The 17890-nt window shown below is 33.9% G+C and overlaps 1 protein-coding gene across 4 annotated transcripts in view; it reads left to right on the top strand.

Annotated features, from left to right (window-relative positions):
- TEX15 (testis expressed 15, meiosis and synapsis associated) overlaps window positions 1-17890 on the top strand; it is a 75318-nt gene extending 57428 nt beyond the window's left edge. For 2 of the 4 annotated variants that reach the window (XM_053916781.2, XM_045197230.2), the window contains exons 7-10: window positions 743-8061; window positions 10202-10260; window positions 12316-13553; window positions 16182-17890. In XM_053916781.2, the coding sequence (XP_053772756.1) occupies window positions 743-8061; window positions 10202-10260; window positions 12316-13553; window positions 16182-16222 (8657 nt within the window). In that variant the 3' untranslated portion in view covers window positions 16223-17890. Of the gene's footprint in view, window positions 1-742; window positions 8062-10201; window positions 10261-12315; window positions 13554-16181 lie in introns of those variants that run through there. The other 2 variants (XM_053916782.2, XM_053916783.2) reach the window with 2 other exon arrangements.

Genomic DNA, 17890 nt, shown 5'->3' with positions numbered 1-17890 from the left:
TTTTATGGTATGACTTAGCTATGAATGTTCTCTGAACATTTTACTTGCTAAATATGCACTTTTATAAGTTCCTTTGTTATTACATGATTCCATAAAGTTCTTTATGAAATTTTAGAAATACAGTTTTATAAATTATAAAAGAAAAATTTTGTTCTATTTTCCAGGTTTTATTTACATATTATTTGCAGAAATACTTATTTTACTGTGGAGCAGGGGTAGTAGTTTGCTTTTGGCTCCTGGGAAGGGTTTTGTGGAACCTTTTTGATCTCTTCTTCCTTAGCTCTCCAACTCATTCCTTTTTACTTTGTGTTTTTTGTTCTCTGGTGGTAGAAGGAAATAAAGCAAGGTAACAGTAGGTAGGAGGAAACAGTTTTGCTTATTGATATGTAGATACTATTAAATACCTGAATGTAGGAAATTAATATGAGAAATGCCTGGTTTGCGAGCAACATGCTTTTATTCCTATTTAATTTTTCTATTTCTTAGTATTTGACAGAATGCAAATTTTTTTATGGCAAATACTTTCTTTGGTAAGGTCTTAAGGACCAATTTCATGGTCTATCATTTATAATTTATTCAGTTGTTACTCATCTTTTGCTCTCCTTGCTGCTTCTGCTGATAACATAGTTTTTAATCATCATTAGGTTATTTGATGAACTTTAAATTAAAAATTTTTTAATAGAGTTTTATGTAGAAATACTTTTTCTTCCTATATTTGCTTATTTTCTTTTTATTTCCACAGAAAGGACATGCTGTCTGAATAATTGTACAGTGGCCAAAAGAATTGGAAAAGGAAAAGATGCTACTATCATCTTTGAGCATTTCAGAAAACCTGTAGATCCGTTTGTTCAGGAAAATTGTTCATGCAGTGCACTGAGTTCAGAGATAAATTCTTCCAACTCAAATATTTCTAATTCCTATGAAAATGTGCAAAATGGAAACATTTCTGTAATTGAAACACACAATGGACAAATGAAGCACAATTTAACACAATGTAGAGACACTTCTCAAGTACAAGCAGATGATTCAGGTCTTTCATTTATTCCCAGTGATACCAAAGAAAATGTTAATGACTTGTTAAGTTTGACACATCTTAGAAATGTTTTAAGTAGTCTTCCTGCTACTTTTCCCTTACATAACAATATTGGCTCAAGCACAGTTATTACTTCAAAATTCATCAAAGACCCAAGACTTATGAGGAGAGAAGAAAGTGTGGAAAAACATAATAATATTACAGGTTTAAATAAGATTTTGCCACTTAAAAAGAGTTTAGATTTTGTTAATTCAGGAATTAACCTCACTATGCCAACTAATTCTGCCTCCTTATCTAAAGTCATGCCTGGTGATAATGCTATTCTTAGTAATTGTTTGGATGCACCTTGCTTCAAAATTTCTTTTGATGATTTACAAGCTCAGGCTCACAGCATGGGCTCTAAGGACTATGATTATTATACAACTCCCAATAAAATTACCGTGGCAGGACAATGTCAGGACCAAGACAATTTTTCCTTCCCAATATGTTTGTCAAATGGAGTTCCAGAAGTTGAGAACCAAAAACACAGTGCGGAAAAAGCCCAGGGATCCCAACAGAGAAGTAACATCCCACTTTTAATTGAACAAAATAGTGAGCCACATAACTCTTACGAATCACTGAATACTTGTACAAAACGGTATGACAATCACATTTCTCAGGAATCACTGTCTTCTAATTTAAAAACTACATGTCAGAATAATCACCAAATGTCTGCAGTTTTTCAGTTACAAAAGAAAGAAAGTATACATGAGTACATTCAAAACATTGGAAAAGTGAGAAACTTCACTGGCCTAGAAGATGGTTCCAAACACACAGCAAAGCAAAATTTGTGGAAAGAGATTGATAATTATCATACTAATGAAACAAAAATCAGTCCAATAGATAATAGCATTTCTTTGCACCAGGAATACAAAGATGTGGATGAAAGTCTTAATTGTTTGGGGGGTAAATGTGATCAAAGATTAATCCCTCAGGAGTTAGAAACATCAAAATCTTCCATGTCTACCACAGATTATAAGTATGAGCTAGATTATCTAGCATTGGGATTACAAAATAATCTTACTTCAAGAGTGGAGAGCCTTTCAAAAAAGCATCCTCGCCACTGTCTGGAGAATGAAGATGACATTCATAGCAATTTTGCCGTTTCTCAAAAACTAATGGAACTGAAATTGGAAAAGACAAATCAAAACTGTGTTAGCATTTCAACTGATGCTTTCCAGGAAGCAAAAGACATTCCCCAGATCAAAGAACTACCAATGGATGTAGTTACTTTATCTCATGACATTAAAACAGCTCATGAGAATTCAAATTACAGCATAGCAAGAGAACACACAGGTATCAATAGAAAAAATAAAAATGATCCAGTGTCATTAGAAAAGATTCAGAGAGACTTTGGAACTTCTCAAGTTGACGATAAAGGTCAAGGTCATACTCTGTTCTGTAATGCACAGTTGAATAATGATATACACCTCACTGTTAATTTCAAAGAACAAAGAGATTATGAAGAAAACCAAAATGAGGCTAACGGGAAAGACATTGCTTCATCTACAGAAAACACAGAAAATACATGTGGGGATAACAGGCAGGGTTTTCATACAAACAAAAGTTTTATTATAGATGAAGGATGGGAGAATGAAAATTACAATAATGTAGAAATTCTGAACTCTGAAGAATTTTCTACATTTAATTTGCCTCAGGGGGAAAAATATGTATCAACAGAAACTACGTTATTAGAAACTGAAGATACTCTCACTGCCATAAAACAAAAAGATACACAAAATATTGTAAGGAGTGTAAAACATCCCAATATTTGCAAACTCTCAGGTTCTTCAGAGCATGTAGCCTCAAATGCTATGTTACAGATAGGTAGTACTATGGTGCCCACATTAGAAACAAATGAAGATCACCAAAGATACAAGTTGAAACAACCTTATTCTTCTGAGAGTCCAGATTTGGGTTTGTTAGTGAAATGCAGGGTTTCTGATTATGAAATTGGTATGGATAAAAATGAATTACACAGCTCATTTCATAAGTCAATAAGTGATAATGTAGTTCTTCAAAGTATTGAATTGGAAAGTGAGATTGAAGTAGTATCAGAAGAGTGTGATGATGCTTTTCCATCTCAACAAGATACTCATAGCCATGGAAATACACTGTATACAGAGTTTGGGGTAATATATGAGGAATTAAAATCTCGTATTGATTGGGAAGGTCTTCTAGGAAGCAGTAATGGGGAGAAGGAAGTTTTGAGAAGCACCACAAGAAGGGAGCATAGTGATCAGCATTACTCTGATTATGCCTCTACACAGAAAAACAAAGCTGAGCTCTTCAACCCAATTTTACTTCCAGATCTACAAATTAGAATTACTAACACACTTATGCCAGGATTCAGTTCTACTGTTAAGTCCTTTTCATTGAAAGATAATTACAAATATATAACTGAAGCCACAAAACCAGAAATAAGTGAAGAGGAGGGGAAAGTTCCAGGATTTGAAATTTACTCTCAGTGTTGTGATGAAAATTCAGGTTACCCATTTGAAGATGAATTTGGTAATGTAAAGCAAGAATCAGAAATAGTGAGTGAATCTGAAGTCTCACTTTCTTTTGACTTTAGTGATAATACACACATGAATCACATGTCTGAAGAACAAGGCAGTGGACCTTTACTTACTGAACCTTCATGTGTCACAGTAAGTAATGAAAGCAGATGTTCCCTTACAAATTCGAAAACTGTTTGCAGTGATAAGAGAAGTAAAAAAGACACAGAATCAAGAATTAGCAAAAGAAAGTTACATACACCTTTTAGGGACCAGAGCTTACCACATCATGAAATTTGTGAAAAGAAGAGGAGGCTAACCAATCAAGACTCATCTGAATGTTTTTCTTCATTATCTGAAGGACGAATTAAAACCTTCTCGCAGTCAGAAAAACACATCCGAAGTGTCCTGGACATTCTAAATAGTGAAGTATCTTTATGCAAAAGCAAATGTCTTTCAAAAAAACTTGACAGTGCTCTTCTCTACTTAAAAAAAGCTCACAGAAGAGTTAACACATCTCTGGAACTTATAGCTAAAGTGGGAGAAACAAGAAAGGGCCCATTACCAAAATCATATGAAATAATATGCAATAATTTCTGGGAAATTTGTGACCTTCAAGGTTATGGTTCTGTTTCTGAAAGAAGATATTATTCCACTAAGCATTTTTTTTCAAAACGAAAATATGACAAACCAGGAGATAAAAGAGCTTTGGGATTTGAAGTCAATAAATCATTAACTCACATATCAAAGTGCCAGTTTGATAGAACAAGTGAAGAGAGAACCACAGAGTGCTTTTCTAAGAAAAGTGTGGCCAACAGCGTCTCCAGGAGTCACAGCTCCATTCACATGGGAGAATTTGGTGATCAAGAATATCCTGAATCACAGTTAACTCTGTGCTCCACATCCCAAGGTACAAGTCAGTCAACTTACAACAATATCTATATGAAAAATCCAGAATGCTCAGAACTTCAGCCCTTTTCTGGAAAAGTGGGGTGTCTGTATTCCCCAGATTGCCCAGATGAAAAACTATCTAAAAAAGGACATCAAATTGACATAAAGTCTTTATCTAACATTAATAAATATGAAAAGCCTAAGAACCATTTAGTACATAATAATGAAGATGCAGTAAAAGAATGTGCTGAGGCTAATGAAGTAATAAATAAAACTAATTCAGTATCTTTAAGTTGCATAAAAGAAAACAATGTAAGTTTTAGCACAGACAAAAATTATGATGCCACTTGTATAGCTCATGCAAAGGTGAAAACTGACATAGTTATTTCAGTCTTAGAATCAGATGTGAAGCACTTTTTGAATGTTGATAACTACAAATCAGATAACCTTATTTCATCTGGTTATACAAGAAACCTGGAAGTAAATTTTCTAGAAAAATGGACATCTAGTAAAAGCTCCACACCAGGCACTATCACAGGTAATGTCCATTTGGACCCATTACATCAGACTCTGATAACAAGCAAAAAGTGTAACGCTATTCCTCAATTAGCAACTGCTCCAATGACAGATAGTGAGAGAGAATCTAAAAAACCATATTTGGATAAACAGAGAGCTTTTGCTATAGATTCTTTTGCAGCGTGCACCAATGTACCACACTGTCAGCAAGAATGTAGTAGAAAGAAGCTTCTAAAGACAGAACAATGGTATCCAAGTAGTTGTGTCCATGTAGACAGGAATGAAACAAATGTTACTGAGAATTCTGAGTTGGATCTCGCACCAGTAACTGAAGAAAGTAAAAGTTACAGGGAAAATACAATGAAGAGACTTTTTTTTAGTGATAGTTCTCTGCTCTTAAAAGATGATATAAAGGGTTCTTCAAAAAAATGTATTTCAAAGAAAAACATTCCGGACAGAAAAATGGGGAAAATTAAGCAAACTGAAAAAGCCAAAGATTCAGTTCACAAAGAAAGCATGACTGAAAGATCAGCTGTTAAGAATGAGTACAGAAATATAAAGAATAAAAATTTAGACAGCGCTGCCTACATAAGTGAGAAAACAATTAAAAATGACTTGGTTGATTCTCATCAAAGTATTAAGAATACTACTGAGGCAATCTCTTTGAATAACACAGTTTCTAATCAGCTTAACGATAGAAAGAAAGAGGGGCGAGTTAAAGTTAGTAGTATTGACTCTCAGTCTGATTCTACCTTGCATTCAGAACTATCCTGTAATTCTAAACCAAACATTATCGGAGTTAATCATATGCCTTCTTTACATGCTCACTCTGAAACCTCCAAAGTCTCTACTCAGAAGAATCCAACATCATACATGAATAAATTAAAAGAAAAACGTTGCTCAGCTGATCGTTCAGGTCTTACAGCTAGGCTTGCTCAAATTTTGAGAAGGGCAGATGAAGCATCATCTTTGCAGACACTACAGGAAGAAACTAAGATTTGTCAAAGTATTCTCCCATTATTTGTTGAAGCTTTTGAAAAAAAACAAGAATGTTCACTTGAGCAAATCTTGATTTCAAGAGAACTCTTGGTAGAAAAAAACCTGTGGAATAATTGCAAACACAAATTAAAACCATGTGCTGTTGACTCTTTGGTGGAACTCCAAATGATGATGGAAACTATTCAATTCATTGAAAACAAAAAAAGGCTCTTAGGAGGTGAACAGACATTCCGAAGCTTGCTTTGGTATGATGAGACATTGTACAGTGAGCTGCTTGGCAGGCCTCGTGGATTTCAACAACAATCCAATTTCTATCCTGCTTTTCAAGGAAGGCTAAAATATAATGCATTCTGTGAGTTGCAGAACTATCATGATCAATTAATTGAATTACTAGGAGACACCAAAAAGGAAAACAATTCATACTATGCATTTTTAAAATGCAAACGACAGATTAAAGAGTGTGAAGCAATACTGAGGCATTGTTCTGATTGTTTTGACTTTACTCTTTCTGTTCCATTTACCTGTGGAGTTAACTTTGGAGATAGTTTAGGAGACCTAGAAACCTTAAGAAAAAGTACTTTAAAGCTAATCAGTATGTATGGGGACTCTCCTAAAGTTGATTCCTATCCAGGAAAACGAGACCATTTGTGGATTATCATTGAAATGATCTCCTCAAAAGTTAATTTTATCAAGAGCAGTGAGGCAGTAGCTATCAATATATCTCTTTTTGGTCTGGAACATATCTTTTTTGATGCTGCAAAAAGTCTTGTTTGGAAAGAGAAAAAACAACCTTTCAGCAAAAAATACTCAGGACAGAAGAGCAAAGGAACACTACTCAAGATGAATCAACATTCTTTTTCTAAATTGCAAGAGATATATGATACATTGTCTAAAGATTTAAGCAATGAACAAAGTTCCAATACCGGATTTGAGGAGAATACTATGATGGCTTCCAGGAAGTCAGATGATCTAATAAACAAAGCAGAAATTAACATAGAAAATGGTAGGCTTAACAGTACTTTGATTTCACACCCAGATATCTGTTTTATTAGTGAAATATTGGACCAAGCTAAATTTGCAGACTTTAAAAAATTACAGGAACTCACTTTGAGATGTACTGATCACTTAGAAGTTTTAAAAAAATACTTCCAGTTGCTGCAAGAGGATAACAGGGATGATATTTTTATCACAGAAGAAAACGTTTTGGACGTGCTTGAAAACAACCATGAGGCTATAATTTTAAAACCTGCAGCCACTGAAACCTATATTGAAATAGCCATGCTCTCAGAAACAGTTCACTTTCTTAAAAACTCAATGGCAAAGAAACTAGATAAACAAAGGTTTCGAGGTATGCTTTGGTTTGATTTGTCACTTCTTCCTGAGCTTATTCGCTGCCAAGAAAAAATGACTTCTTTTTCATTTCTTAAAGATAACTCAACAGGTCGTCTTTGGAAAGTAATAGAGACTGCTGTCTCTGAACTTAAGAAAGACCTGGATATTACCTACAAATATAATGAAGCTATTAATTGCTCATATGCTCTTCATTTGTTCTCAAGAGAACTTGAAGAACTTGAAGAAATTAAGAAACTTCTAAAGAAGTCTAAGTATTCCATTCCCACATACATTGACTTTGTGCCATGTATAGCATCCATAAACTATGGAAGCACTGTGACACAGTTAGAATGCAACTACAGTCAGTTTTCTACACTGCTCAAAAATTTATTGGCTGCGTCCCAGAAAGATTTAGGGAAAATGGCCCATACTGTGAAAGTCATGAAAACTATTGAACATATGAAGATAATATGTGCTAAGAATGCTGAATTAACCCTTTCCTACATCCTGTACCAAATGCTGCATAACAGAGAGAACACTTTGCAACTAAAGAGAGATGAAAAAATGAATGTTCACGTAAAACCTAGGAGGAATATCAATAAATCCAGTACTTGTAAGATGGTACCCTCAATTTCAGAGCGCATGATAAAAAATGTCTCAAATTCTAGAAAACGACGCATTACTGTAGACAAATGTCAAGACTCTCAGGAACAAGAGAGAAACACTACTGTTCCTAGCTGTAAAAAACAAAAGGTAACATGTTTTAAAACAAAATCTATATAGTTTTGAGAACAAGTCTAGTCTTTTAAACAAGTAGTTAGCCAAATTGTAAAAATTGATCGTGGTTTACATACTGCCTTGCAAAATGAATTTACTAAAGCATTGGATTCAACAATTTATATTATATATAAAATATAAATGATTGTGTATATGAGATACCTTACAAATGTCCCTTTAAATGTACAAATTAAATTATTTAGAAAAACATTTCTTGGAAGGAAGTGGGTTTTAATCTCAAGGGAAAGTCCATTATTATAAATGTGAGTTAAGTGAGTGACCAAGTATTTATTGAGTAGCTTCTATATAACAAGTCTACATGGTTAATGTAGTGAATATTAAAAACTGCCTAAGAGAGCCTGTGTTTTTGACCATTATCCACATGGAGAAATGAAGTAGGACATATATTTTTTTAATTATTTTATTGTTCAATTACAGTTGTCTGTATTTTCTCCCCGCCCCTCCCCCCACCCCATCCAAACCCATCTCCCTCCCTTGCTTCCATCCTCCCCCTTGGTTTTGTCCACGTGTCCTTTATCGTAGTTCCTAAAAACCCTTAAATAAATTATCATGAAGGAGTTAGAAGTCCTGCATAAACATATTTCATGTAACAAATTTTATACAGCATTTTTTGTGTTCTTGGTGTGTTGTAATATTATACAAATGCGTATTAACTCTTTTTTATTCAGAAAAGCCTTATGATGGAGGCACTATTATTTTCTTCTTTATAGTTAAGGGAACTGAGCCCTCGCTAGTGTGGCTCGGTTGGTCAGGTGTCATCCGACAAAGCGAAAGGTCTCCAATTCCCATTTAGGGCACATGCCAGGGTGTTACAGGTTTGGTCCTGGTCTGGTTGTGTACAAGATGCAACCAACAGATGTTTCCTTCCTTCCTTCATCCCTTCCCCTTTCTCTAAAAATATATAAAATCTTTAATTAAAAAGTAAGGAAACTGAGACATAGAAAGGTTAAATAGCTTTCCCAATGTCACAGTTATTAAATGTGAGAGCCCAGATGTGAGCCCAAATGTAAACCCAGGCAGTCTCTGCTAACAAGTGCCTCTATTGTGCTCTCAGAGGCTGCTCTTAAAAATTTTCAAGAATTTCTCAGTTCAGAAGTGATGAAAAACCAATATGCAAAATGAAAAGTGGGATTTTTTTCTCAGCTTACTCTAACTGTATTCATTAGCTGTAGAGACTAGGAAACTAATCATTAGGTATTACATTGTGTTTCTAGGAAAATGCATAATAAACAACCACTTGTGTATAAACATACTTCCAAAACACAAGAACACAAGTTGTATATTTCACATTGAGTAAAAAGGGTGATACTAAAAAGGCGTAGTAAGTATTGAGAAGAAAAAACAACAACAAAAAAAAAACAAAGGGGGAAGAATTATGTGTTGATTTCATGGAATAACACAAAGCCTTGCCTTACAGTAGAAAAAAATTGTTATCAGATGATTGTAAAAATGAAGAAGGTATCTTAAGTTATGGGAAAATAACATGAGCAAAGACTCAATGCTTATTGACCTATCTTGAGAAATAAGTTTAAAATAAGTCTGGAACAAAAAATTTAACTTAGTGGACAATCTAAAGATGGATATTGCTTCAGATTATGAAATGTCCTAAGGAGTTTGAACCACATTCTCTACATGTTGAAGGACAGTGTCCTGTGGAACATGTATTTTCAGTAATTGATAGAGATTCTGAGTACAGTTAGAAGTAGTAAGTCATCCAGGGCTTAGAAAAGGGTGCTGTTTTACAGAATAAGAAAGAAAAATCCATGTTTGACAGATACTATTTACAATGGGGCTTAGTGACTATTTTACTAAAAGGTATAAAAGAGGGAGCAGTGGTAAATAGACTCCAAGATTTATGAGAATAAAAATAATTTTGCAAATTTATTTTTTTTACATGTCTCCAAACATTAATGAAATATGGGAAGTCTGGCAGAGTCACTGCTTTTTGAAGAGGAGGATCATTAATGAATGTAGTGTCAGTGCATTTTAGATGATGACAGAACTAGCAATTGCAAATATCTGCTATTAAGATAATAAATATACTGTATTTTAAACCATCACCAATGCAACTTTACTTTGTATCTTTTAAACATAGGTTAATGAAAAAGGTGTCAAAAAAGTCAACAGAGAAAAGGCAACATTCAGGCGTCCAAGGTAAGAGTTGCTGTCAGCTGTATCTGAAGAAAAACTAAACAAAACTGAGCACATACTAAGGAGCAAGACTAAACCACTTGTTTATGTATACCTGTGCTGGATCATACATGTGATTTAGGGGACAAGAATAAGCTAAAAAGGGAGGAGGTTGTTTGAGATTATGCGGTTTATTAAGTAAGGCCTAAAGATAATGAACTTTATTCTGTAAGTATTGAAGGATAGTGTCCTGTGAAATACATTTTTTAAAAGATGTAAAGGGTAAGGAGATTCTGAGTACAGTTAGAAGTTGAAATCAGCCAGGACTTAGAAAAGAGTGATATTTTAATAATAAAAGAGTAAAAGTCATATTCGACAGACATAAAGAACTGATGGTGCTTCGTGACGGATTTTACTAAAAATGGCTTAAAAGAATAGGACAAGTGATTAGATTTTTTTAAACTTGAGGACTTTAGAGACCATCACATTTCAAAATTGGCTAAAAAGATGTAAATTGCCAACTTACGTTACTAAGCGGGAGCTTAGTCATAGACAAACACACATAAACATACCAGTGTTTCTGTAAAGGATGTTTAACACTATACTATACACAGAACGTGGTTTCAAAAGAGAGCCTAGCTCTTGAAACTGCCTTATTTTAAGGAAAACCTCACTACATTGTTGATATTTTTCTTGTTTTGACATGAAGTGCCACCACTGGGCTTGTTGACCATCTCTTGTTTCAGTCAGCTTGCTGAGATTTTCAGTTTATGATAAGCTTCATTTTCTCCCATCTTTTCATTTTATGAAGGAAAATAGGTGATATAAAATACAAAAAATCCATCCTCATTTATGTTTTACTTGGTTTTATTTCTTTAAACGCAGCATTTTATTTCCTGGCACATATAACTTTGAATAGTTATATAGTGGTATAAAGAAGAATAGGCTGTTAGATGGATAACATATAAACAAGTTCTATAATCATCTTGATTTGGGTAACTAAGTGTAGGTGGTATTTGCCACTCAAAGAAGCAAATTGGGTTTCACCTAGCAGGAAAATTAATAATAAGGTTAATAAAGGGTGTTATCTTCATGGAAGAATATCCTCTAAGAATGTACATGAAAGGACAGACGATACAGGCAGCTCTCAGTCAGGTGGGGCATCACTGAAACATCATTGGAAATGTGATAAACTCAAAATTGTACTTTCTGGAAACCGTGTCAAAGTATTTATATGGGGTTAGATGACAATCTAGTTGTCATTAAAGTGCTTTTGAAGGAAGCTGGATTAAGTAAAATGTGGAGCTTTTAATTTCATAAGTGGAAAATACAAATTCAAGGCCAAAGATTAATTTCCCCTGACTGTAGAGGAGTGGTTATTTTTTTCTTTTCAACACGTTCTTTTCCAGACGTAATTAAAGAATTTGATAAGACACCAGAAGATACATTTACCTTGGGGATCTGTATTAACTGTTTGGTTCTATACATTCCCATAATGGATGCTTCCTTCAGCCTGCTTGAAACTCTACATTTATGTAGGAATGACAGGAATATTAAATTGCAAGGAATTTTGGAGGTCTGCTTTTTCTGTTCTCAACTTTGAACAGAAAAAATATCTTAGTTGTTAATAACAGAAGACCTTGGAGGGGCAGGGCATGTTTGGTAGTTCACCAGGTAGATGTGTAGCCATGTGTTAAGTAAAGAATATTATCAATGGGTTGGAGGCATTATGAATTAGAATCTACACTAAAAGAATCAAATAACAATGCTTTTCTATTTCTAAAGGTCTCTATCAGGAAATATCCACAGCATAAAATAAGTTTTTACAAGATTGAAAGCTCTGTATATTTTAAAAATATATATTTGAAATGTGGAGTATACCACCTTCTGCAGGAAAAGTATATAGATTCAAACCAAGGTAGTAAAGCTTGAGGAAATATGTTACTTGTACACAGCCAACAGAGAGAGAAATGTTAATCTTAAGAACTCTTTTCTTGAATGAAAATTTCAAATGTATTTACATTAAAATTTTGCAACTGTATATTTAAAACAGTTATTATTACATGTTACACTTGATAGGACAAGATCTCACCCTGGAAGTGAAAGCGAACTAGGACCAAGTTCATCTCCCAATCTGAAAAGAAACTATAGATCTCCAAAAAAGGCTGAAATGCAAAGATCACTACCTGACTCATCTTTACCTTTAAAGAACCTAAAAGACACTTGCATGTTGAAGTCGGAGGGAGAAATTGATTTAACCAGTATTTCATCTGATACTTCAGAAGAATTCACTGGACATCAGGAAAAGGTAAATAGCATGAAGAAAAGAAATGTGAATTTTAGTACTGCTGAAACAAAAAGTGATAAGAAAGATTGTTCTTCTTTTGCAATTTGTGACCAAAAAAGTGTACATGGAACCTTTTCAAAAGACCATGAAACACCTTCACAGAAGAAACTTCTTAACAATTCCCCAGATCCCTCAGTCATAAAACCAGGAACTGATGCTACTTTTCTGTCTAATGCATTAGTGCCCTCAAAGCCTATTTTCTGTCTTGTGAGTGATATCCATGCCAGTTTAGAAATGAATGGCACTGTCTTTGAACTTCAAGATAATGAAATATTAAACTCATCTATTAAAAATTCTACAGGCACTAAATCTCCAGAACCCATATTTATCCAGAACAAAATACCTCTTCAACAAATAAGTGAGACACAACCTGCAAAAAGTGAGTCAAAAGAAAAATATGTGAAGGATACATTGAATCCCAGCACTGTACCTGCTGAAGCATCTGAGAGTATGACCCTTAATGTCAATCAAACAGCAGAACAAAAGAAGAATAAAAATTCTAAAGTCCTAACTCAGAATGCTGCCACACATTGGAATGAGCTTCCACAGGCTGCATGCACCCCAATATATAATGCTCCTGAACACTCATTTGGAACTGTGTCTCCTTCCTGTGCTTGGTATGTTTATCATTACAGCAGTAGCAATGGCAGTTTCGTTACCCAGACATACCGAGGCATAACATCATTTGAAGTACAGCCACCTTCTTCTGAGATCTTGACTGCAGTTCCAAGCATTGTCCAAAATACACATTCTAATCTTTTACTCTCTCAATATTTTGGTTACTTCCCTGGGGAGCCACGAGCATATGGCCTTATGCCAGCAAATAGGTATTTTCCATCTCAGATTCCTGTTTCTTCCAATGTTCAGCAGCCAGCTTTTTCACAGTGTGCTTCCTATCAGCTGTTACCACAAGCTGCATACCCTTACCCTCCTGATTTAGGTGTGCTTCCACAAGTTCTTTGGACTTACGGTGAGTTTCACAAGTTTTAATGCTTTCTTGCATTGAGTTTTTACTTTTATCTTCATATATTCATGTAAATGGAATTGGTAAGTGATGATACAGAGTCATTTTTCTGTGCAGATATGTAGACTTGTTCGAATATTAGGTAGAGTTAAATTATGTTGTCAGGTATGTTGTTAAAGATGGGGGGAAAAGAATTGTTAATATCACTAATATGTTCTTCAACAAAACTCAATTTTGGGAATCATTAAGAAAAGTATAATTCATACCATGAAGTATGCTTTGACAATTAAAGGGTTTATTAAAGTTTTTAATGACAATTTTGAAAACTGTGTCATACAAATTTACCTATATAATCAAAGAAATACATAGAAATACTGAAATGAAGTACAGCAACATTTCAACCTGTCTGCCTCTGAGTGATAAAGTTTGGGGTGTGTAGGAAGTGTTTTTCTGTATTTTTCTACTGGGAACATACACACTATTTTAATAAATAGAGTAAAAAAAACCAAGTGGAAAAAGAAACTTCAATTAGATATAGCAGTTACTCTTCTGTATTTTAATATACCACCTTGGCAGAAGTGAAAATGGAGTTGAGATATGTTGCTAGAACAACTTGGTAGTTTGCCATTGGAACTTGAAACTTTTTTCCTTGAACATAATTCTGTTTGTAAAATATAATGATTATAGTACAGATTTTAAAAATTAAATTGAAATGTATATTTACCAGAGTTAAAGCATAATTTTAAAGCAATTATTAATGATACTGCAAAAACTAGTTATTCACCAACACCCAAGCATTCTACCATTAGAAATAAAATATACTGTTAATGAAGTTAATCTCTTCATGTCTTAACCAGAGAAATGTAAGAGAATTTCTTTTAAAGTCAAGGATTGTGTCTCAGTTCTGCACTTCCTTACAAATTATTAAGTAGAAAAATTAATTGAATTAATTCCTTTCATTTGTCTAATCGGAAGAAGTAGCAGCCTATTGACATAGTTCTATTTCGAATGAAAAAGCCTAATCCGGATAGCATAGGGAATATTGACAATATCATATTAACTGTGTATGGTGACAAATGGTTACTAGACTTACTGTGATCACTTCCTGAGGTATATGAATTTATATATACTATATTGTATGCCTGAAACTAATATAATATTGTATGTCAACTATAATTTAAAAATGAATTTTAAAAGAGAAAAAAGAAACAACCCCTGACCTGAAAGAGCTTCACAAACAAGGGAGGAAACAAAAGAAGAACTCTATCACAGGGGCACCTTTGCATTGTAGTTGACACTGGCGTCTAACACCTATAGGATAAAATTCAAATTAGCTCGAAATGCAGGGTCCTTCACAATCCTGTGTATGTAACCTCCTTTGCCACCACTTCCATTTCTGTATGCAAGCCACATTGAATTTGGAACTGTTCCCATAGTACTTTTTGTGTGCACTTCTCAGCATGATAAGGCATCTGAATGTTGTGTGGTGTTGCAATTATCTGTGTATCTTTCCTTCCCTCTTTGCTCCACCAAATGAATTTAAACAGGACTGGGGATTTTTCACCGAAAAACAATCTGGAAAAAACTCTAAAGGAGGGTCTGGGGAGTATATAACCCTTTTTGGTTAATCTGATACATTGCTGCTGCTGCTGCTTGTGCTGTAATAAACACACCAAGCACAGATGTGGCAAACCTATGAATTAAAGCAAGCATCTTGAATGTAATTGTTTCATAAAGATTCTCATAGTTTGAACTTTCTGGTGTTCTTAATAATGTTCTTAGACCTGGCTGGTGTGGCTCAGTGGTTTGAGTGCTGGCCTGCAAATTAAAGGATCACTGGTTCAATTCCCAGTCTGGGCACATGCCTGGGTTGCGGGCCAGGTCCCCCAGTAGGGGGCACGTGAGAGGCAACCACACATTGATGTCTCTCTCCCTCTCATCCTCCCTTCCCCTCTGTGTAAAAATAAATAAATAAAATCTTTTAAAAAATAATAATGTTCTTAAACTGTTGTGATGCTAAAAAAGATATCTCTGGGATCAAGTCAGCTTTGATTCTCAAAATTTTTAATTGTTACCTCTTTAGTTATATTAGTTCAGTGAAAATAAAAGGAGAAAAAAAAAAGAAGAAATGATTATCTACTTACTATAGTATCCAAAAGGGACTCTAAAAAAAATTAGGAGGCAATATAAACACATCATTTAGTTTTTATGAGTGCAAATAATCTGTGGAGATTACCTCACACAGTTACAGGAAGGAACTATATTCTTAAGTGAAAATCCCTGTAACCCACCTGCTCTTACGTTCTTGATGCTCTTGCTCAACTCCGTAGGTGGAACAAAAGGAAGGGACTAAGCAAGCTGTGTGTTCCAGACGGATTACATCCTTTGTTCCATTTACTTCTCACAAAATGCCTGAGAGAGATTAGAAACTATTGTTCTTTTGCAAATGAAGAAACTTTTTAGGAGGCTTAAATCGCTTTCTCAGGATCCCTGGGCTAGTGAAGGGCAGGTGTGCGATTAAAACTTTGACCTCTTCGGCTTTTATTTAACTCAGGTCTCTCCACTGTACTATTATGTGCCGTTAGTTTGCATCATTAACTTTGTCCAATCTTTGTGTTTTGTTTTTTCTTCCAGTTCCATGGCAACATCAAGAGCTCTTTCATCCAGGATGTTGAAACAGTTTTCTGTCTACTGAAATAAAGGAGAGATTTACAAGTTTTTTCAAGTATTTTTACTTGTATACTTTTGTGTTAACATTTTAAATATATGTGTGTTAGGAAATATAAATCATATAGCATTTTATACAATTTTTAACGCAACAAAGCATATCATATAATGCAGGAAATCAGTTTCTGACATCTAACGTACCATACTTATTCCCATGCAGTTATTTTAGTGAACTCTGAACTAGGCTATTTTCAGTATCCACCTAGACATCTTAAACTGTTAATCTTAAACTAGACATCAGAAACATTATTTTTTGAAGTTTGTTTTTCGAAATGTTCCTATCACAGCTGTTACAGTTTATATAAAGATTTTCTTTGAGATTATTCTAATAGAGTGAGAAGAGTTAAATGTAACATTTACTGTGATTAAGGTTAAGCAAAAGTAGTAAAATCTTAAAAATAAGAATTTGTTTCTGATATTTTTGGTACATTATGATAGTGTTATACCATTTGACTTAGATTAAAGTAGGATTCTTTTTACTTGTATTGGTTGTCAGGACAATAGTTTTATAATTCTTGATATTTTATTTATGTAGTTTACAATTTTACTATGTCCAACATGGCAAATTGCTTTAATTCAATATTTTCTGATTTTTATTTATAAAACTATATTGTAATAGTTTTTACATATTTTCAGTGTTTGTCCTTGAGTAGAATTTTTAAAATGTTTGAAGCAGTTTTATTTAATTATATTGAAATTAAAGCACATTTCACGTCTTTTTCTATAACAGCCTTTTTCACAATATTATCTTTTGTATTTTTATTTCATAATTTAAACAGGTTTTGATGATTTTGTGGCAAATAATAGGGAACAATGTCTTTAGCTTACGCTGTTTTATGTTATTTTAGTTATTTAAATAATATAGCACAAATACAAGTTTTTTAGTGCTGGGGTCACAAATTTTTTTTCCTTTTCAATATTCCACAAAAGTAAAAAATGCCTCAATGAGAACCATTGTAGAACAGGGGTATAGTGTGTAACTGTGATCTTCAGAAACATCTCTGATCACAAACAACTATTCCTGTTTGCTGTGAGATTTCCGTCAGACAGATTCCTTACAACTAGATTGAATTTTCTCACATGCTAGCAGGCCCTAAAATGTGGCAATAGATTTGCACAGATAGCTAACCTTCAGTGTTCTCTCAAACTTTTTTAAGTTAGCAAACTGGTATCTAGCACAGGTCTCCAAACAGAGTGTAATTCAGCTCTATATCTATTGTAGAGTGAATTTTGAATTTAGAAAACACTAATGACACCCAGGATAAGCTTCTTTAGCCACATTAACCGAGCAGCATAGAATTCAGAATACTTAGGGTTCTTCTCTAACAAACAGATCTTTAAAAGAGGAAGGTCAAGCAAAGAACTGCAATGGAGAGAAAGAAATTCGAAAAAATGCTATAGAATTAAAGCAATGTCAAGATCACAAATATTTTTGTCCATATAGTTGTTTTATTTGAAAATAGTCTGTAAAAATCAGAACACTTACACAGGCATTAAAGCAATAATCTTAACTGTTATTCAAAAAATGACATTGCCTCAGCCTTTTGATTTGTGTTTGGTTATAAAAATGTTACAAGTTTATTATTAAAATGTTTCTTTTAGGTAAACCAAAAGTT

The sequence above is a fragment of the Desmodus rotundus genome, chromosome 13 (assembly GCF_022682495.2).
Source record: "Desmodus rotundus isolate HL8 chromosome 13, HLdesRot8A.1, whole genome shotgun sequence".
Lineage (NCBI taxonomy): Eukaryota > Metazoa > Chordata > Mammalia > Chiroptera > Phyllostomidae > Desmodus > Desmodus rotundus.
This window is presented reverse-complemented; position numbering and strand designations above follow the sequence as displayed.